The sequence below is a fragment of the Pelodiscus sinensis genome, chromosome 27 (assembly GCF_049634645.1).
Source record: "Pelodiscus sinensis isolate JC-2024 chromosome 27, ASM4963464v1, whole genome shotgun sequence".
NCBI lineage: Eukaryota > Metazoa > Chordata > Testudines > Trionychidae > Pelodiscus > Pelodiscus sinensis.
Genome location: NC_134737.1, coordinates 4,433,475 through 4,456,126, shown reverse-complemented (window position 1 = coordinate 4,456,126; position 22,652 = coordinate 4,433,475). Strand labels below are relative to the sequence as shown.

Below are 22,652 nucleotides of genomic sequence, written 5' to 3'. Positions count from 1 at the left end.
CCCATGGGGGAGAGACTGATTTAATCTTTCCTCTAAGTTCTAATCAAGCTCCGGAATAGAGCCCTGTAAATCCGCGGATATCTGCTTTCTGTCCGCGGGGATCCACATCCGGGGGTGTGGACGCAGCTATCTGCAGCTCATTTTTTGTGGCTATGGGTGCGGATACAAATGTTGCGTCTCGCACCCTGCAAATTTGCGGATATCCCCTTTATCGCGGCAGGTACCTGCATCCGCGGATGTCAATGTGGATATCCACGGCTCGTTTTTGCAGATACAGAGGCGGTATCTGCACAGGACTCCACGTCACAGGATCTACTGATAGATCTTGGAGCCTCTGACAGGTGATCCTAACTGGTTTGGCCAAGAGGCTATCAAGTGCCAGCACTTCAGCTGCCTCTCCCCGCACTGCTGTCCAGCTCCTACCCTCTGTCGTGGAGCTGTCCCCTCAGGAGCTTCCTGCTTGCTGGGCAGGGGAGGGAGAGGAGGCTGCTGATGTCAGGGTGCCCCCCCCCCCCCACTCTGTGTCCTATCTCCACAGAGCAGAAGGGGACAACAGGACTTGGGATGGAGTTTGCGGGCTGCTTTTGGGAGTGGTGCAGGGCCAGGGCGAGCCTGCCTTCGCTCTACTGCACCACCACCCAGGAGCCACCTGAGGTCAGCAAGGCCCAGTCGGAGCCCACATCCCAAAACCCTTCCCCAGTCATGAACCCTCTCCTGCACCCCAATCCCCTGCCCCAGCCCCAAGCACCCCTGCATCCAAACACCCTCCCAAGAGCCTGCTCCTAGAACCTCCTCCGGCATCCCAACCGCCTGTCCCGAGCTCAGCTCAGAGCCTCTCTCATACTCCAGATCCCTTAATCCAAGACCAGAGTCTGCGCCCCAACCCTCAGCCCCAGCCTGGTGAAAGTGAAGGATGGGGGAGGGAGGATGGAGTGCTCAGGGACGGGGGCGGGGGTAAACTCAGAGAAGGGGCACAAAGAAGGCAGGGCAAGGATATTTGGGTGTGAGGTAGATCTTCGTTTGCATTTAAATTCAAAAAGTGATCTTGTGCTTAAAAAGGTTGGAGACCACAGCCTTAGATTCAAACCTGTTTAAAGGCAACACAGTGTAAAACGGAGCTGGTTACCAGCAAGGGTGACTGGTGAAGAGGGCCACGGGAAGCCACCAGCCACATGACCCCTCCTGCAGCCAGGAGAAAGGCAGGGACAAACTTCTCTGTTCCAGGCCCAACTCTCTCCACTCCTGCTCTGCCCTAGCAGGGCTGGGGGTCCAGCGCTGGCAGTGAGGGTCTGTTCTCCCCACCACTCAGCAGCAGTGATGGGGGAAGTGGGGCAATGTGGCCCCAGCTTGCTCTGCTCCTCTGGCCATGTTGCTTTGCTTCCTGTTCATGAACGTGGGGGTGGCCATGGCACCCAAGGGTATGTCTACACTACAACGTTAATTCGAACTAACTTCGTTCGAATTAGTTAATTTGAACTAAGCTAATTCGAACTAACGCATCCAGACTAAAAAACTAGTTCGAATTAGCGTTTTGCTAATTCGAACTAGCATGTCCACATTAAGTGGACCCTGAACAGGGCTTAAGGATGGCTGGAAGCAGTGCCGGCAGGGCATCAGAGGAGAACTTAGAGCGTGGAGATGCTGTCTCAGGCTAGCCGAGGGCTGTGCTTAAAGGTTCCCGACCCCCACCCCGGACAGACAGTTCTCAGGGGTGCCCCGCTTGCAAAGCAGTCCTGGCTTGGATTGCCCAGACTACCCACACTGGGCACATCACACCACTCGGCCATCAGCCCGGCTGCACTTGCCACAGGCTGCCATCTGCGGAGAGGGGGTAATTGGGGGGCTGCAGGAGAGCTTCCACCCCCAGAAGCCCGCAGAGCCAGCCCAGTCCTCCCCATCGGGGGCTCGTGCCCCATTCCTCCCTCACCTCCTTCCACTTACCCTTCCCTAGCCCCTCTTCTTGATGTACAAAATAAAGATAATGTGTCTTCCAAAATGGAATCTGTCTTTATAGAACAAAACTGGGGGAGACTGGGAAAAGGAGGTGGGAGAGGGGAAGAGAGAGGCTGGGAGAGGGGAGGGCAACTAAAATGATCAGGGGTTGGGAACAGGTCCCATATGAAGAGAGGCTAAAGAGACTGGGACTTTTCAGCTTAGAAAAGAGGAGACGGAGGGGGGACAGGATAGAGGTCTCTAAAAGCATGAGTGGGGTGGAGAGGGTGCATACAGAAAAGTTCTTCATGAGTTCCCATAAAGAAGGACTAGAGGACACCAAAGGAAAGGAATGGGTAGCAGGCTTCAAACTAGTAACAGAAAGTTCTTCTTCACAAAGCAAAGAGTCAACCTGTGGAACTCCTTGCTGCAGGAGGCTGTGAAGGCTACAACTAGAACAGAGTTTAAAGGGAAGTGAGATCAAGTCATGGAGGCTGGGTCCATGGAGTGGTATTAGCCAGGGGGTAGGAGTGGTGTCCCTGGCCAAGGTTTGTGGAAGGCTGGAGAGGGATGGCACGAGACAAATAGCTTGGTCACTGTCTTCAGTCCATCCCCTCCAGGGTCGCTAGGGTGGGCCGCTGTCGGCAGACAGGCTACTGGGCTAGATGGACCTTTGGTCTGACCCAGGACGGCCATTGTAAGCTCAGGGCTCAGGGTCGGAGGTCTCAGTGGACCCCCTTGATTCTCTTGCACACCTGCTCCTGGGTGGCCAGGCTGGCAGCTCTCCTGCCCTAGACGGCCACTTTCCTGTGCCTAGTGCGGAGATCGTGGACGAGGACTAGCTTGTTCGAACTAGGCTTAATCCTCGTAAAATGAGGTTTTCCTAGTTCGAACTAAGCGCTCCGCTAGTTTGATTTAATTTCGAACTAGCGGAGCGCTAGTGTAGCGCCTATTAAATTTAATTCAAACTAACGTCTGTTAGTTTGAATGAACTTTGTAGTGTAGACATACCCCAAGAGACAAGCTGGGAGAACAGAGCAAGCTAGAGCCATGTAGCTTTGCTTGCCCTGCTGCTCCCACTGAGTGCGGGGGGGATGGGGAGAAGGGGGAGTTCCCTGATGCAAGTGCCAGCCCCCTCCTCCCCACTAGCTCCTGAGGCTCTGATGGCTGCTCACCAGCCCCTTTCCCCTTCCCTGGTTACCAGGGAAACCAGACCTGAGATTAGGTACTACTGATGGCATCAGATCATTGGAGCTCAACGTGAGGAAAAGTCTGCTAGGCCATACCAGCTCTCAGGAAAAGGGATCCGTTTGTAAACTGACTGTCTGTCTTCAGTTTCTTTACCATCGTGACTTTATATCTATAAATATATCTGCCAACACGTGGAGGAGAAAAAGATGAGCTATGCTGAGCAGGAAAAGGGAGAGAAATCTGCATATAACATGAACTCACCAAAGGGCTGGAAGAAAATTCAGAGCTACAATGTCACTACCGAGAGAGAGACAGAGACAGAGACAGAGACAGAGACAGAGTGTGTGTGTGTGTGTGTGTGTGTGTGTGTGTGTGTTTTCACACATCCATGCAGGACTCTGCCTGTGTGTTTAACTGTGGCCCTGTCTACACTAGGGGATTTGAGCAAAATCAGTCTCCCTGGCACTCCCACTGGTTAAACTGCCTTGAAGCTGTGGAGGCCCTAGTCGAGACAAGTTTCAGGGGGCTCCTGCAGATTTTACCACAATGTCATTAAACCAGCTGAGGGCCAAAAATGCTCACCCCCTTCACTGTGCTAGTACTCCTGAACATGGATTTAGCTGATCTCTCCCACTGCTGCCTCAACCTTACCGGGGTGGGGGGAAGGAGGAAGGAGGTTTAGGGGCACCCATTTCCGTGGGGTGCCGAGCAACCTCAGCTCCTCTGCAGATGTGATAGTACCAACCGCAACGCGGACACTCTTGGTGCAGGAAAGGAAAAGAACCGCCAGCTCAGTGAGTGGGTGGGAACTTCTCCAGCTCAGAAACAGGGAATTTTCCAGGCCAGGTGTGAAAGGTATAGAGGAGGAACTAAGTCCCACAAGGAGAGGCCCAGGGCCAACGGGAGGAGCAAGGGGAGATGTATTACTCTGTACAAGGGTGGTTCTGGGCATTTCCAGGGGCCAGCCATTGCAAACACATGAGTGACACGGGCTGGCTACACAGGAATCTCAGAATGGAGGCCCCCACCTAGCACTTGGAGTCGGCAGCTTTGGCTTCCCTGTAACATTTGGTAATTTGCACTGCCCCGCCCGCATAGGCTGGTGTCGAGGAATACTGTCACCTCCAAGCCCATTCCCCCTGGCCCGTCCTGAACACAACAACAGCGGGATACTGACCCTCCTTGCACTCCAGGGCCACCCGAGACTCCAGGTTGTCCATCTGCATCTGGAGCCTCTTGAGGGTGAGGTCATTCTCCCGGGACTTGCGCTTGTACGCGATGAGGACGATGATGACGATGATGAGCAGCAGGCTCCCTCCCGCCGCAATGCTGACGATGGCGGGCAAGGTCAGCAGGCTGTCCGAGATCACGTTCACCGAGCCAGGGGAGAAGACGATGCCGCCCACGTGTACCTAGTCAAGCAAAACACAAGGGGGCTCAGCCAGCGGGCTCTGCTTGTGGTGATCAGATGAGGGACATTTCAGAGACATTGGCCTCTCTCCATCTCTTCTGTCATGTGCTCTCTCAACAGCTCCCTTCACCACAGTGTGCAGGTACCCTGTTTCCTCCCACTGCCCCAGTTTCTGTCTTGCATGGTCAGTTCTAGTGTCTGCATGACCCAACATACAAGTGTTGCGAATGCAGCATGGTGCTTTCTCCAATACCTCACTCTATCGCTAGGTTACACTGCTCCTTGCTGATACCTGGTGGAACATCTCTGCTCCTTGCTTACAGGCTGAAGAACGCTCTTCTCATGTATTCCACAACATTTGGGAGCAGGGATGTGAAAGGTTAATTGGTTAACCAGTGGGGGCTGGAGCAGCTCCCAGCCCGCTGTGGGAAGAGGGATAATCCAGCTGTGTGGGACCTGCCATGGATGGGCTGCGCCAGACCTGGTGTAGCCTCTGTCTGTGACAAGTGTGGATGCCCTGCAGGCAGAGGTCGCTCCGGCTGGGCTGGAGCAGCTCCTGTCTGCGGCGGGGGGATGCTTCCGTCCAGCAGCGGGTGGGGGGGCTACTCCAACCTAGTCAGATTGCCCCCCCAGCCTTTAATCGGTTAACTGGTTAAACAATTAAATGGGATTTTGCATGGCTATGCTGGAGTAGACAATGTCCTTCCATTTTCATAGAATCATAGAATACTAGGACTGGAAGGGACCTCGAGAGGTCATCGAGTCCAGTCCCCTGCCCTCATGGCAGGGCCAAATACTGTCTAGACCATCCCTGATAGACATTTATCTCACCTACTCTTAAATATCTCCAGAGATGGGGATTCCACAACCTCCCTGGGCAATTTATTCCAGTGTTTGACCACCCTGACAGTTAGGACCTTTTTCCTAATGTCCAACCTAAACCTCCCTTGCTGCAGTTTAAGCCCATTGCTTCTTGTTCTAGCCTCAGAGGCCAAGATGAACAAGTTTTCTCCCTCCTCCTTATGACACCCTTTTAGATACCTGAAAACTGCTCTCATGTCCCCCCTCAATCTTCTCTTTTCTAAACTAAATTTTAGTCTCTTCTCTGTCATACTGGAGATTATTCTATTCCTCTCTGGGTTTGGATTGTGCTTTCTCCCCCCCCGATTTCCCATGTCTAGCTGACGGTCAACTAATCATGCACTTGGAAAGACCGTATCTTCGTTCAGCACCTTTTACTGTGGTGAGGCTTCTGCTATGACACCAGCTTTGACCTCCCCTCCTGAAGGACACTGGATTCACCCTGTACCACTGCTCAGTCCTGACACAATCCCAGCGGCGCTACTGACCACGCTGTACTGTTCCTTCACCCACGCTGGGGAAACTGTGATTCCTGCCTAGTGGTTGTCTCAGCAGGAGAGAAGAGTCAGGAACAGGAAGCAATAATAGACTTTGAATAATTGGCACTTACTCTTCCTGCTCAGATGCAGGGTAGATTTTCTCTGCTCTCAAAGCTACCACCTTATTTATTGGTTAGGGAGATCATTCCTTAGGGTATGTCTAGACTACATTGTTTTTTTCAAAAAAACTGCCTTTTTTTCAAAAAAACTTCACCTCACTGTAATTGCGTTCTTTTGAAATTAAATTGTAAGAATGCAGGTTTTTTTCAATATTGGCAAACCTCAAATTACAAGGAACAATGCCTTTTTCGAGAGCTCTTTCGAAAAAAGGCGTGTGTGGATGCAGAACAAGGACATTTTTCAAAAGAAGAGGCAATCGAAAAAAGCACAGGTGCCCTGGTGGCCACTCAGTGAATAGCAATCAGGGCTTTTGAGAGCACGTCCACGCAGTCTGGATGCTCTCTTTTGAAAAATCAGATCGCTTTTTCAATCTGTTTTTGAGGTGTGGATACTCTCTTTCGAAAGAAGCTTGCAGTCTAGATGTACCCTTTCTCTGCGAAGATGCTGACATGGTAAACAGTCTGTCTCGGTTTCAACTAAGACCATACAAACACTGGCTGCCTTCAAAAAAAGGCTCTTTTGAAACACACAGATGGCTTCAGTTCATGATAAATACGTCAGCCTTTTGCTATCTCCGACTTTGTTCGTATTATCTGATGGTTCCATTTGACTTTCATTTCGCAGGCTTTCAATTCCCTTTTGTAAACTGCGGACATTAGAGACAGAGTGACAATCCCACTGGCAACGGAGCTAAAGGAAAACCAAGAAAGTGGGCTGGGTGAGAAGAGAAAAGAGAAGAGACTGTATCTGAAAGCTGTGGTAGAAACAGACTGGGGTTACAATGGGTTAGGTTTTTTTTTTAATGTGCCAAGGCCTCAGATATAAGCAACTGTCAGCAAGGATGCTCTAGTGTGAATTACACTGTGATGTTTCAAATATGTTTTGGTTGCTGAACTTGGGAAAAAAATTACAATTAAAGGCTCATTCGAATTCTACCCAGACACTTCAGCAGCTGCCCACTTGGTCGCTGACTGCATTGGAGAGAAGTAACACTGCCTAATACTGAAGTAAATGAAAACCCGGAAGCTGCCATGTGGGATCAGATGCTAGCCCATCACATTCAGTACTCAGCAGTGGCCAATCTCTGATGCTTCAGGAAAATGCAAAAGGCCCCTTAATACACCTGGCCAATTGTACCATGCTGGGCACAGAAGCCAAATTCCTTCCTGACCCTTGCAGGGGTTACAGGAAATTCTCTCTCATCTTACAGAATGAACAATAGATAAAGAACAGTGAATAGAATAGAATACCTGGTATTGATGTCCTGCTGACAAATATTTGAGTTTCCTGGAATCTATAGCAAGCACTGAGAGTAGAGGGGGAAATCTCCTGTGAGCGCCTGGAGATTTCCTCCTTTCTATTCCACAGTGATACTTAACTTCCCATTAAACAGCCACAAAAGGAGGTAAATCGGATTCCTGACAACTCTAGGAGAAACGGCACGTAGCTGCCACAGTGAGGCCAAGGAAGGAAGGAAGGGAAGATTAGATACATAGATATATAAGGTAGATAGCTGCTGTGTTTTAATCTCACCATAACTTTGTGCTGCCCGGTGAGGTTGGGGGGCTCACACAGCAGCTGGGTCTCAGACACAGTAACAGCGCAGGGGGTATCTCCAATTAGGACAGTATAGTTGAGCTTTGCTCCTCCTGAAGCAGGTGGGCACAGATTTTTGCCCTATTGACAAAGACAGAGAAAACTGCATAAAGATTCAGCACATGCAGCCATTACTTACCTGCCATTTATGCTCATGGCTTTCATGCACTTTGGAAGGAAGGAAAGGGGTGACACCCACACGAATTTCCACTGGTTAGTCTGTTTCAGAAAAAACAATGAGGAGGCACCTTAAAGCGTAACAAATGTATTTGGGGATAAGCTTTCATAGGCTGGAGCCTAAAGGTGGGTTCCTGCCTACAAAAAGTGATGCTCAAACGAATTTGCTAGTCTTTAAGGTGTCACAGGAGTCCTCGTTTTTTCATTGCTAAAACTTGTTGTTCAGGAGGGTGTTTTTGTACAGCACCGAGTGACATCAGTTGTAGTAATAAAAGTGAAAGTGTAGACACAGCCCTAACCCTGTTGCATTGCTGTGTTTCAGGCCTGGTGTGTACTTTCAGTTGGTATAACTAGGTTAGATAAAGATGTGATTTTCTTTTTAACTGGGAAAAGCTATAATGTTGACACCCTTATACGAGTGTAAGATGGCATGGCTTATTTTGCTTTGCTAAAGCAGAATAAGCTATACTGATATAGTCACTTATATACTGGTATAATGATGCCCACACTAGGCATTTAGTGTGCCAAAAATTCCCCTCATTTTTATGCTACCACGGTTAAACCACAAAACTTTGAAATGTAGACAAAACCTCAGATTTGTGAGAGCCTCAAGTTAATAAAACTATGTGGTACAGCAAGGACATGATTTTTTTATGACACCACTATTCTGGAAAAAGCCTTAGTGAAGTTATACCAGCAAAAAAGTACTTTTGACCATATAGCTTATTTCATTCAAGGATATGGTATAAATTATACCTGCAAAAGAACTCCTGGGTCTATGCTAGGAGGGTGTGCCAGTACAGTTTGCCACCAACTTTTTCCTAGTGTAGACTAGGTCTCAGAATGTGGGCAACTAAGTTACTTAGACAAAATTCTCTGGGCTTGGGGAAGTTTTTACCTCTTCTTCACTTAGCAGATCATAAATTGATGGCACCACACTCAGTAAGAAATGCTTTACATAGTTATAATACCGGTCAGCCCAAGGGGCTTTACACAGCACCACACCAATGGCGCCATGTCTTCAGGGAATGTGCTGCCAGCTTATGTGTAGCATCCTGTGCAACAGGGAAAGGGAGGGGCAGTTTGGCCTTTAACACAAGAACAAACCCTTGCTCACACAGTGCCAGAGGTCGATATTCTGGCATTCGATTTAGTGGGTCTAGTATAGATCTGGAAATTGAATGCCGAGGACTGCTCCAGCCATCTCCTGTGCTCCTGGCAATCACGAGGAGTAAGGCAAGCCGATGGGAGCATTTACTCCGGTTGGCCTCCTGCTCTGTGGATGCTGCCAAGATCGGCTTAAGGTAAGCCGACTCCAGCAATGTATTCTACGTAGCTGGAGTAGCGTACCTTAAGCTGAGCTGGCCTAAAAGTGCTGTGGGGGTCTTCGCTGTGGCATTTGTTAAGGACTCATCTGAAAGACTCCCGGAGTACAGTGCATTTACATACTTGGGAAGGATGAAGGACAGTCAACGTACAACGTCAGGGACCCTGTGTACTTCAAACCTTCTCTTCCCCTCTCTGAGTTTGCCCACTGATTAGCAATTACAGGCTATAGCCAAGTTCAGTTTTGCATTTCAGGTCTATCACAAGGTCTTAATCTACAACCCTCTTCTGGGGCTTAGACTTCACTCTCTCTCATGCCACCCATTTCCCATTGCAGTGCAGGCGGCTTTTGGAATTAATAAGAGAGCAGCTGAATTATGCAAATGACTGGAACACCACATCCAGCATTCATACCTTGAGAATGATAGGCGATCCTGGCTTCTGATCCAAAACCCCAGTAGAGCTGAGAAGTTCAAATGTTGGGTTTGGATAGTAAATAAACTTAGTGTCATTATAGATGAGCAGAGATTGCACGTTGTTAAAGACAAAACCAAATTCGTCCGGTCGCTCGACAGCATCCAAGCCAGGTCTGTACTCAGAAGTGAGGGGTGGGGCTAAGCAAGTCAGGGTCGTTGTATTCACAATCTTACAGACCTGGACAGCAAAGGAAAATGAGAAGAAGATTAACACTTAGAATAAGAAATCTCCTTCACTGTCTGATCTTTTCCCAGACAGAACACCCAGCGGCAAATTAACTGACTTCCATGCAGTTACACTTATGTAGTTTTGGTCCACTATACAGTTACTTGCTAAGAGTCTTTTAAAACATGTACACCAGAGCCCCATCAGACTGGAAGATAGCTAATCTCCAAATCCAACCCAGCTGAAACGGGCCATTGTCAGACTTGTTTACTGGCCTCTGTTCAAAACAGCTGAAGTCCTATATCTAGTGGGACAGGTGCCCTCAGCATAAAAGCTACCATTATGGTTGCTGGCCTCAGCAGAGGATATGGGAGGTAAGCTTTCTCCTCTGTCTAGAGCTGGTCTTTCCAGGGCAGGACAGAGACCTGTAGTTAGAGGGACAACATATGGGAAGCTGGGAAGTGTCCAGAGGGGTATGTATTACATGGGAAGGACCATAGTTCTAATCCACTGGCAATAATGTAAAGCGCCACCGAAGCTAATCAGTACAACTGACAGCTTCCCTCCCACACCATGGAGTTTCAAGATCTTAATAAAGCTCCTTGCAGACACTCTCTTTTGTGCTGATCTGAATCTCAAGTTGTAACCATCGCTGTAAAAGCACGGCACGCAATAGCTGCAAAAAGTGTTTCAGCTGCATCTGTCTAACTTCCGTCTCTCCCTCCACAACCTGGCATGAAGGAAAGAGGACAGGAGAGTAGAATTTGCCTTTGTGCTGAGCCTTTGAAGCCCTGATATCTTTTTTTTTTAATTTTGCAATGCAGTGAGTTAAGGACTCAAGACCAAATTTAGAGAGGCCTGGGTCTCCCCTAGTGTGAGTGTAAGTGGGTGTTACTGACATGTTGAGGGTGGGAAGTGAAGGGTGATAGCAGGAAAAACAAACCATAAGAGGCAAAAGTGGTGCTCATCAAACCACATTCATTCCCTCCCCTCCCTTCCCACACAAGTTAAGACAATATAGTGAAGGGGAGGTCACTAATTTCTCAAGGAAACCTTATTTGGAATGTTTGTCTATAAAAGTTACTCTTACCGGCTAAAAGGTGAGAGGAGCAAGTTAAAGGAGAGGCTGCCCCCCTGCAACTTAAAAACCAAAAAGACAGTCTGCATCCACTGCACCGGAGACCAGTGGTAGGCAATCCTGTGGCCCACAGGCCACATGCGACCCACTGGGTTTTACCTGCAGCCCACTGGGTTCTACACGTGGCCCGTGGCCCCCTCTCTGTTCCCTTTCCCCAGGCACCTCTCACGCACTGCGGCACCAGAGCCCCGCACTTACTTATTTCTCACCCTTCCTCTTAGCACTTTTGGAACGCTGTGAATCAGCTGTTCCAGCTCGGGGAAGGAGGGGGGACAGAATGCAAATCAGGCAATTTGTGGTGCTCCAGAAGTGCTAGGAGGGAGGGGAGAAGTAGGAAGTGCAGGGCTCCCCCAGTGCATGAGGCAGACGGGGGTCCACAGATGGAATCCCAGTGGGCCATGGGCTGCTGGAGCCCACTGACATGAAGGAGGGCCACTCATGCAAGCCCCCTCATTGTTCTTGGTTGCCCATTGCTGCCTTAGGTTGTGTTATTTGTCTTCACACTGTATTGAGTCAGTACCTGAGGAGGAAAGGAACACCAAAGGCTGTGTGCAGTTACGTGCGTTATGTAGAATTTTGCAGTCTGTCTTCCAAACCAGGACTGAATTCCCAGCATAGCTCTGGGGTGGGTTACAGGAGGTAAGTTCCATTAGGTGTAATACAAAAACAGGGTTCTAATCCCTTCTGGTCATTAATGTTTCTAATGGCACTAAGGCCTTATCTATACTTACACGGAGATTGATGTGGTGGCGATCAATCTTCCAGGGTTTGATTTAGTGGGTCTAGTAAAGACCTGATAAATTGAATGCTGATGGTGCCCCCATCGACCCCGGTTCTCCACGGCAGAAATTTGGTTTATAGTATGTCAACTCCAGCTACGCAATTCTTGTAGCTGGAGTTGTATTTCTTAAGTCGCGTTTCTGGCGTAGTGTAGATCTGGCCTAAGTTACAGGGGCTCTCGTATATTAGCAAAATTCTGACATGACGAATAGCATTCCGCCTTTCTAAATTCCCTCTGCAGATTCTGCTGTATTGGTATTTAGCCAAAATCATCAGCTTAAGCTTGAATCATGATAGTCTTGTTTTTGGGAGAGTTTGTGTGTCCTTCTCAACCAGCACAAGGACACAAGAGCAGAGCCAGAGACAGAGCTTCAAATTTGAAAATTGCCTAAGCAACGAAAGAATCACAAACCAGATTGCTATGTACTTTTTTTTCCTCTTCTGTTGCACTGTATCTGCCAACCATGCCTTTGAAAGGGACCCATAATTAATGTCTGGTCTTGGCTACACATTTGTGATCAGAGACAATCTTCTAATACCAAAGGAACAGAAGAACAATCAACCAATATTGAAGGATTCTAGATAAAATGAAGGTCGACTCCTTTGGGCTGAGAATACCCACTGCTCCCCCTCCCTAGGGGGAAGAGTTTGTTTGGAAACAGAGCATAGCTTTCTCTGCTAATTTATTTAGAAATCAGGCCCTAAGCTTCGGGAGATGTTTAATTTGGCCTCCCTCCACAAACAGACAATTTAAATCCACTCAGATTTGTGTATTTAGAATTCTCTTTGTAACAATAATAAATTAATGAAAAGAAAAGCAGAGCTCCGAGGTGAACAAGGGGAAGGGAAAAGGAATGACTGCTAAGTAATTAACTCTTTCCAGGGTAGCACTCTACAAGTTTAGTCTTTTGCAACATGGAAAGAGTATTCTCAGGTTCCATTGGTGATGAATGTTCAAGTGAGCATACATCTCACTACAGAGTGCATGGGCACTACCTAGACACTAGTAACCCAGGAGTTTGCTTCAGCCCAGCTTTCTTGTCTTGGAAAGGGTTAAATTAATGTTAGGTGCTATTTCTTCAGCCACAGGGAGGGCAGAGTTGCGGTCTGGGTCTCGAGATCTAGATTCAGTTCCCAGCTCTGCCGCAGACCCGCTGTGTGTTCTTGAGCAATTCACTTGATAGACACAGTGCCCCGGGTCGCCACTTCTGAAATGGGGAAGATACATCCTCACCTCACAGGGGTCTTGAAAGAATAAAATCTGTTAACAATTGTGAATTGCTCTGACATGAAAGGGAGGTGGAGGATAATGAACCAAGCAAATATGCTAACAAGCAGAGGACAACTTTTCTTGCTGTATTTCAGCTATTCCAGGTAAGGCTGGAATTGTGTGCAGGAAAACGGAAGGGGAGCAGGGAGACAAGCAGCTGTCCCTCTTGCCTACATATCTGAACACTGTAAAAGGTTATAAGCAATTGAGTGTGGGCTCAGCTGTAGCTTTAGGTGCAAGATCAAGGGTGTAAACAATTTCTTTTAATGATGCTCACGGACTGAGAACCACTGTGCTACTGCCTGGTCTTATGCCATTCCCACTAGCCCTGCTTCAATCAATTTAGCAAAGAGAAATTTCCTCCCCAACACAGTGGAATTAAGAGACTCCCGATCTATTCACAGAACACCTAATCGAGACAGGCCTGTTCTCTTCTCTACATCCGACATTCCTTCCACTATCCCTACAAAATCTGAAACACCTCCCTTCTTAAAATCAGGCTGCTAAGGCTGAGCTGTGAGTTTCTCTGTGCTGAGCAGATCTACAAAATCATTTTGCTTTTGAGGGAATGCAACACTGTTTCCATGCAGAATGGCTCTTGAAAGTCACTAAATAATAATAATAAACTGGATTTTTACTGCCTGCTGGGCGCCTCGTGTAACATGAAACAAGCTCATAAAACATCAAATGCACAACAGCTCAGACAAATAAAACTGGACAAGATAAATGATAATCATCAATAATGAATGTCCGGTCCACGTGTGGCGTCACAGTAGCACAAAGGCCATCACCAGGCTGGATGACATTATTCGAACTGTCGATGACATTATTTCGCTGTCGAAAAATGCGGAAATGTTTTGCTCAACCCAAGAACTAAAAAAATCAGCTATCTGCCTGCGTGATAACCTGGGACTCGTCCTGTGCAGAAGCCCAGTAAGAGTTTTATCCATGCTTCCTTTGCAAGTTCCTAGGGAGGAAACCTTTACTCAATTTGCTCTCAGGGCAGTCACGAGAATAAAGGCCATCAAGCAGCTCAGCCTGTTATCAACCTGCTTCTGTGGGCAGTAGGCTAAAGAGTGGAGGTTCATCCAGTTTTTAGGGCAAGAGAAGGGAATGAAAGGGTCTAGTCTAGCTGAAGAACAGCCCTGCCCACTTGGCAACCGTGCAGTAGCCTGGGTATGCTGCCAGCTGTGCTGCTGAGTGTGCCTGGGGAGAATACAATTTGCACAGTCTGGGCCCAAAGAAAAAAAGATTACAGCTCTGTTTATTGACTTCCTAACTTGCCATGGCGGTTTATGAAGTGTGGGACAAATGGTTTAAATAAGGGGCTCCGTTAGAGCTAACAAGGAAAAAGGCATAAAGAGAAGTCTGGGGAAATACAGGCAGCCCCAGGCATGCAAGTCTCTAAAGCAACGGAGGGCAACCTGCGATCCGAGGGCTGCACATTTGGCCCCTGAGACACTGTGTTTACTGTTGCCCAGGTGCAGGGATGCCAGATTCCGCTGGTTTTCTGTCTGTGCATTTTTTCCCCTACCAGTGTTATTAAAGCAACAGGCACGTAAAGCCAGGGTATGCGAAGGGAGGTGGGTGCGGATTGCACACAACATTGACTGGGAGAGCTGTGCGCTCCCTCTGCCTCCGATCACAGCGTGGCTACGGTTCCATCGGCACAACCCGCAAATTCTAGTACGCACGAGCAGCAAGCACAACTGCCCTATCCCGGGAGATGATCTTGGTTACAACAATCAGGTGGCCCACTCACTAGCCTAGGTTGCCCATCGCTGCCCTACAGAGCTGCAGTCTCGCCCATGAAATGGGTGCCTTTATTTCTACACACCAGCTCCCTTCTGCATATGACAATCTGGGGCTCTGCAGGTGTAACCCAAACACCTTCGGGTGTGGGTCACTGTCCCACGTAGTAGTACTGAGACCACTTACAATGACAAAGAATGAGTTTGCTTTATAGCTGTAGCTGAGGGCCAGCTGCTTTTAGCTCATGCTGTGGAGGCTCCTGCACTAAGCCCCACAGGTTCTAGGTCCAGTTCCCCTGTTGGCGTTGTATAAGCACAAGGGACACAAGTGCGCACTTGTGTCACGCTGCAGAACCAGGCCTGCTGTGGCCTCGAAAAGCAAGGGCTGTTAGAGACACTTACTGCGGAAGTAGGAGCACCCCATTTCCAGCCGCTCGGATTTCATTTCATTTCATAGGCGGGCAGGCATCTTTGCAGGGAAGCAACCTCTTTACTTATCTCCTGACTGGATCATTGCAGCAAGAGGGGAAAGCAACCTGAAAGCTTTTTGTTCAGTAGCAGATTCCCTCCCTCCCCGAGCTCCTAGCATGCTTGCTGGGCCCAGAGCTGCTATGATATGAGCTGTATTTATGTCTGGAGAGATACAGAGGGACTACTGAAAAAGAACCAACCCCAAGCGGGCAATTTCTCACTGCAAACGTAGCTGTAGGCCTGCAGAAAAGGAGCAAGGCAAATGGAGCCGCTGGGAATTGATATCTGCTCTCTCTCGCTGCTAGAGGGGAGTCCCGGGGAGCCCCATGGCAGTGACATGCAGGGAGGAAGGAAGGCTCTCAAGCTAATGCATGGGGCTTCTTAAAGCATGGAAAAACCAGGGGTGATTTCAAACAGAAAACAAACTTGCGAAGCCCAGGGGAGGGATTAGACACTGACCTTGGGGAAATGGATCAAATGACCTAATCAGACTCTTCCACGTCTAGGTTCTGAGATGCCCTGGCAGTTCTGTGCCAGCCCGGGGCAGCCTCTGTACGGAACAGACTCCCCTGGGTCACGGCAGAAACCTTTTCCCATTGTCTGTGTGTCAAATTCCCTCTGTGCACTCGGCGCCCTCCCCTGCTGTTGGTTTTTGTGCATCTCGGATGATATATAGCTGGGCCTCACAATGACACACACGCCATGTGTCTCCACAATCCCTGACTCCCTGCTGCTCCCCGGCACGAGGGGCCTCCCTGGCGTGAATTACTAACTCCTCCTCGGGATCCCCAACAATGCCCATCTGCAGCCCGGCCACCTTGCTCCTCCTAGGTCTATTCAAGAGCATGGGGCTGAAGTCATCAAGTGCAGAACTCCCAGGCCCTTTGCTGACCTCAGGAGCAGGCAGTCAGCTGCACAAAATCCAACTCGGGCCATGGAAGGCAGCTCCCTCTCTTCTGGAGCTGGTGCCTAGGACCCACAAGCGGGGAGGGGGGCCTGCGGTTATAGCTGTGAACATACCGGATTTGCATGCATTCAGCCAGCCTGCTTGCCAGATGGGGAGCTCAGCTAAAGAGTTAAATCAGTGTTAGCACCTGGGGTCCCCAGCTGGTAAACATAAACACTGGAGGATCAAGTTGACCAGAGCATGGTCTCCCTCCCCTACTGACAGACCAAAGGCCATCTCAATTAATAACCTGTCCTGTCCACTCTGTATTACAACAGCATTGGGACAAAGTTTCCATCAACACTTACACATTACAATTCACTGTCTCAGCCATTTCTACCTTCCCTAGGCAAACGAATTCATCACCCCGATGCCCCAGTATATAGTATCTTAATCTCTGATCACAGCGCCTTTTCGAAATCCAGTTAAACAAAACAAGCAAACAATTCAACTGGGACAGTTACAAATGGCAGAAGCTTGAAAACACCTAAGAGGCCTCTCAGAGTTTGAGGGGCTTATATTTAATTAGTCCTGCAATTCAAACGTACTGAAGAAAATCTGAGGAGCATTAACCAATAAAATGCTTGCTGGAAGCCAGCATTTATACAGGGCTGTCAGCATACACAGAGTTTCTCAGAAAGGGAGGGTGGATTTGACTGAGGGTAGGTTCTGAACAGAATTCTCAGAAAGCCACATAAAAATATAAAATGCACCTTTTGGAGGTCTCTTTGGCACAGGGCACCAAGTCCTTTTCAGAGATACTTATTTATCCCAGGTCTAAAGAATTGCAGAGTTAATTTTCTACTAATGGGTCTGGGTACATCCAGGTAAAACACCCTGGCAGTGCCACTGAGTATGCCAGGAGCTACCAGGCTGGAGTCTCTCTCGCCAGACTGAATGTCTTAGGTATGGGTAGGTGGGATGCACCAGCTGTTCCGTATGTTCCAGGAAGGGATGTAAAACCCCAGTTAATCAGTTAACTGGTTAAACGTTAAGTTTGCTTAGCATTTAACCAGTTAACTGGCTAAATTGGGATCCCAGGCTGGGGTCTAAACCCCAGCTTGCAGGGATCCCACCCCCAGCTCCGTGCAGGGACAGCTGCCGGCTCCCAGGTCCCAGCCTCTGTCTGCAGAGGACCTGCGGACGAAGGCTGCTCCAGTCGGGCACCCGGGCCCGCCGTGGACAGGGGCTGCACACAGCTTCGTGCCCACGGCAGTCAGAGAGCTGCTCGAGCCCCTCTGTTACCGGTTAACCGGAACCGGAAAGCAGTGCCTGTGTAGGATGACGCTTACTGGTTAACCTTTTACATCCCTAGTTTCAGGGGGTTCTGAATGGGATGCAGCACCGGTGTCACTGACCATGCCAGAACAGAAAACAGGTGCTGTACTGTTGAGAAGGCCAGAGTGGTCGAGGCAGAATGCTCCTGCTTGGCTGCCCAGCCTGCTTACGTCACATTGGTTTCAACAGGGGATACGGATCTCAACAGGGCGAATGAGGAAACCAGCTGCACTCCAATGCCACCTACTTACATTGACAGACTCCTTGCCATTGTACTTCACACGGATCCTCGGCTCCTGAATCACATCCAGATTGGAGCCCGTGACGGTCAGAGGCGTGTGCCCGCTACAGAGAAGCAGAAAACACCAGATTAATGAGGTTTGGCAGGGAGAGCTACGGCAGCATCTAGCGACTGTGCTCCAACAACACGGATGCTTGATCTCAGAAAGATGTTTTCTGTGGACTCTACAGGAGCTAGGTGACATCATGGATTAATATACTATCCCTGATTCTCTGGGGAGGGATGTTTCTCCCGTTAATTGGATTTTCTGGTCTTGACTGTCCCCCAGTGGATAGTCCCCTCTTACATAACACTTCAAGGCTCGGCACAAACAAAAGCAGCAGGATGAAAAAACAAACAATCAGGACCAAGTAAATAAGGACAATAGATTAGTCACAGTGTTTAACGATTTATACAGCGAATCTTCTGATTAATAGAGGGCTGCATAAGGAATGGTATAGGCTCTGAAGGGATTGTTATTTTTCCCATTTCCAGATTGCAGTCACCTCAAGGGTTGGGCACAGTATCCCACATAGCAGAGGATTGGCAGAATGGGGAGGTATCTGGTTAGCCCCATAGAATTTAGGGAAGCAGAATGTAATAAGCCAAGTTAGAATATGGCCATGATTCTGGTGCTAATACCTCCAAACTTTGCAAAAAGCACAATGGGATCTTTTATTCTTTGCTTTTCCTTCTGCTTTATTTGCTGGAGAGCCCCTCCAGCAGCCCAGCACCCACACGTCTCCAAAGAAAATGCCAGCTTTGTCTCTTATAACATCTCTACAATTATTCATATCAACCCACAACATCCTTGGCATTGGAAAAGGTTCAGAAAAGGGCAACAAAAAATGATGAGGGGTTTGGAACAGGTCCCATATGAAGAGAGATTAGAAAGACTGGGAATTTTCAGCTTAGAAAAGAGGAGACTAAGGGGGGATATGATAGAGGTCTATAAAATCATGACTGAGGTGGAAAAAGTGAATAAGGAACAGTTATGTACTTATTCCCATCATATAAGAACAAGGGGTCACCAAATGAAATTAATAGACAGCAGGCTTAAAACAAACAAAAGGAAGTTCTTCTTCACACAGAGCATAGTCAATCAGTGGAACTCCTTGCCAGAGGATGTGTAAAGACTAGGACTTTTACAGGATTCAAAAAAGAGCTAGATAGATTCATGGAGGTTAGGTCCATCAATGGCTATTAGCCAGGATGGGTAGGAATGGTGTCCCTAGCCTCTGTTTGTCTGGAAGTGGGTGACAGGGGAGGGATCACAAGAGGATTACCTGTTGTGTCCCCTTCCTCTGGGGCACCTGGCATTGGCCATGGTCGGCCGACAGGATACTGGGCTAGATGGACCTTTCTAAAAGGTTTGAAATCTAGAAGCCTCTGTCAATTGGCTGAGCCTCAGTCAGCGGGAGGGGCTACCAGAGCTATATAAGCCTGTGACTCAGCGACCAGGAACAGCTAACAGGAGAGTTTGGAGAAGGAGTTTAGAGGGCACTAGTGACTTCTGACCTTCTTTAAAACATAACTCTTAGAATAATCTATATTCCAAAGGTTTAAAAAGAATCCCAGTTTATACTTAAACTTATTCATTAGAAAAATGGAGTCAGAAGCCCAGCAGCAGAGTGGGGGCTATCCTGTTTATTGTGTCGAGTGTAACATGTATGATTACCTGCCCTGTGGACGGGTGCCATATGTGTGCACCCGTTGCAAGGAGCTCCTGACCCTCAGAGATCGAGTTTGGGCTTTGGAGGCCAGGGTGGCTGAACTGGAGGAGCTAAGGGAGGTAGAGAGCTGTGTTGATGAGACTTTCCAGGACACTGTAGTACTGTCCCACCTCCAGTCTGAGAACCCCAGTGCCTGCCCCTGTATAAAACTATGGTACGCTCACATCTTGAATACTGTGTACAGATGTGGTCTCCTCACCTCAAAAAAGATATTTTGGCCTTGGAAAGGGTTCAGAAAAGGGCAACTAAAATGATTAGTGGTTTGGAACAGGTCCCATATGAGGAGAGGTTAAAGCAACTGGGACTTTTCAGTTTAGAAAAGAGGAGACTGAGGGGGGGTATGATAGAGGTCTATAAAATCATGAGTGGTGTGGAGAGGGCCGATAAAGAAAAATTATGTATTAGTTCCCTAAATAGAAGAACTAGAGGACACCAAATGAAATTAATGGGTAGCAGGTTTAAAACTAATAAAGTTCTTCTTCACACAGTGTGTAGTCAACCTGTGGAACTCCTTGCCAGAGGAGGCTATGAAGGCTAGGACTATAATAGAGTTTAAAGAGAAGCTAGATAATTTCATGCAGGTTAGGTCCATAAAAGGCTATTAGCCAGGGGATAGAAATGGTGTCCCTGGCCTCTGTTTGTCAGAGGCTGGAGAAGGATGGCAGGAGACAAATCGCTTGATCATTGTCTTCAGTCCACCCTCTCTGGGGCACCTGGTGCAGGCCACTGTCGGCAGACAGGATACTGGGCTAGATGGACCTTTGGTCTGACCCAGTACGGCCGTTCTTATGTTCTCACTCAAGATACCAACTTTTCCCATGATTTTTTTTTTTAAATAACGAAATGTAAAATGAATGGCTCTGTTCCCTCCCTTGTGCAGGTTCATGGTGTTACACTGGGGGTGAATTTAGCTGAGTCTTTTAACACTCCACGCATCAGCATGATGCTGCAAGTGTCTGCCGTCCTGTCCCTAGCAGTGAATCTTGGATAAACAGGGATTTTGATTAACATCCACTTGGTTTTTTGTTTTTTGGTTGCTGCTGTTTTTTGTTTCATTCCAGAGTGTCTAGACCATAAGAAGGAGACTTTAATGAGCAACTGTGCACTTTGTCAGCAGATGGGAGTGATCTTGGGGCTTTATTTGCTCTCCCAGAATCTTCTGTACAGATTGAGACTGCTGCAATTGCCTTGGTAATTATAATTGGTTTAATGACTCCGGACCTGGTCTTCCATCTCAGGGAATCTGGATGCTGTAGATGCTTAGCAATGATGGATTAGGGACCCTGCATGGGAGACATGCTATGGGGAAGAAGGACTGAAAAAAAGAACAGACTACCTTAAAGAACACTCCCTCTGAGAAGGAGGTGAAGGCCTAGACCAGTTCCCATGGAATCTGTCCAGTTTGCTCGTCTCCAGTTCCATCATATCAGGTGAGTTAGCTTCTGGCCCATACATTCCCTCCCAGCGGGGCAAGAGATGTGGCAGAAGCTGCAAGAAACTCTTGTTACCTGGCTATGCTCCATTCAGGTTCAATGCGCTGCACTCTTGGGTCATCAATGTATTCAAATTGCAGGGTGCTCTCTAACTGTGCCCGGTCCACACTCACAGAGACGGGGACGAGGCCCAGGCCATGTGCTGATGGAGCAGAGACACACACAATCTCACTCATGGACCTCCTGTTGCAAAGAGAAACAGGAGAGCCTTTAGCTGGAGAGCGTCCACGCTACGGGTACCGGAAACCTCTTACATGTCCATAGTGCCTCTCCCCCAAGGGTAGGCATGACAACCATTGCAATCACGACTCCTACCACAAATGCAGCCACTTCTGGGGTGAGATGTGGCAGCTGGGAATAGCCCGATAGCAACGCTACCCAATGTGCTTTCCAAGTGGAAACTTGCAGGGAAAACACAGGGAGGCAGATGCTCCTGACACTGAGAATTTATTAACACCACAGAGGAGCAATGAGGGCTCCATGCAAGCGGAGACCCCCTCCTGACTATCCAAAGAGAACAGCAGACTCTCAGAAATTACTTTCTCTGCCACACTGCAGCCTCTTGCCTCCCTCTGTGAACCTCCTGCCTTCTGCTGGGCACGTGAAAGCAGATGGCTGTTTTCCAAGTGAGATTTGTATGCTTACTCAAAGGCTACATCCTTTTCTCCCCCCATGGCACACATGGACCGTGAAAAGCAGCCAGTTTCAACCTGAGAAGAGCTGGGCAGAACGGGAACAGTTTCAGTATCATCGCTCTCTTTGCAGTTTCGTTTTCTTGTCCCCCTTGTGGAAGTGGAAATGAACCTCAGGACTTTCTGTCTGGTGTTTGGACAGATCAAACCATCTGCTTCTCTAAGAGCCCCCCCAAAAAACAGCTATGTGGGCTGCTTAGCAGCATGCCTACAAAAGCACACAGGGATCAGTTAGCGGTGAGAGTTGGGGAATGAGAGCCAGGATGCTTCAGGTTCTGCTCCCAACTCTGCTACTGATTCACTCTGTCACCTTGGGCACATTACTTGCCAGCACGGTGTCTTGATTTGTTCATTTCTGAGATAGGTCTGAAAACACCTGTATCACTCATAAGTGTATTGTGATGTTAGTGTTGGCATGAAAGGTCCCAGACTGACAGCCCTAGAGACTGAGTTCTATGTTTAGTCACAGATGGCATGGGTAGTGGTAGGACAAGCTGCCTTGACTTTGGGCCTCAGCTCTGATCTGGAGAGGACAAGGCAGCCTTCATGGCCCATTTAACTCATGGCTTGACCACTGGGAATGGCAACAAGGAGAAGGAGACACAAGAGAGCTACTTAAAATCATGTGGATTAAATTTAGATTGGAACCTTTACCGACTTGGCTAAACTGTGGTCCTCTCCTTGCCTCCCACTGTCTCTTCCTTTTAACCCTCTCTCTGCCCTCTTCTATCCCTCCCTCACTCTTCCCTCTCAATTTGTTTTAACAGATCGTTCTTTATTGGCAGGACTTGCAGGATCTGTGCAGGGGGGAGGGTGGCTGGCTCAGAACAATAATTTTGCTACAAGCTGATTCCTCTTTAATCCCTTTCCTCCGCTTTCCTCTCCACCTCTAGGAAGGGTGCCCCAAAAATTCACACAGCCAGCATGGTGCAGAAAGAGGCTCATTACTCTTTCCATTGCCTTTTATCTCCCACCTCCCCTCATCCCAGTGGCCTCGCATCGCTGCAGACGCTCTAGTCTGTGGG

General features: G+C 48.5%; 1 protein-coding gene across 3 annotated transcripts in view; it reads right to left on the bottom strand.

Annotated features, from left to right (window-relative positions):
* PLXNA2 (plexin A2) overlaps positions 1 to 22,652 on the bottom strand; it is a 326,357-nt gene that overhangs the window by 41,692 nt on the left and 262,013 nt on the right. For all 3 annotated transcript variants that reach the window (XM_075909971.1, XM_075909972.1, XM_075909970.1), the window contains exons 16-20: positions 20,951 to 21,118; positions 17,681 to 17,774; positions 9,568 to 9,807; positions 7,588 to 7,731; positions 4,301 to 4,535 (exon numbers count right to left, since the gene is read on the bottom strand). In XM_075909971.1, the coding sequence (XP_075766086.1) occupies positions 4,301 to 4,535; positions 7,588 to 7,731; positions 9,568 to 9,807; positions 17,681 to 17,774; positions 20,951 to 21,118 (881 nt within the window). The remainder of the gene's footprint in view (positions 1 to 4,300; positions 4,536 to 7,587; positions 7,732 to 9,567; positions 9,808 to 17,680; positions 17,775 to 20,950; positions 21,119 to 22,652) is intronic.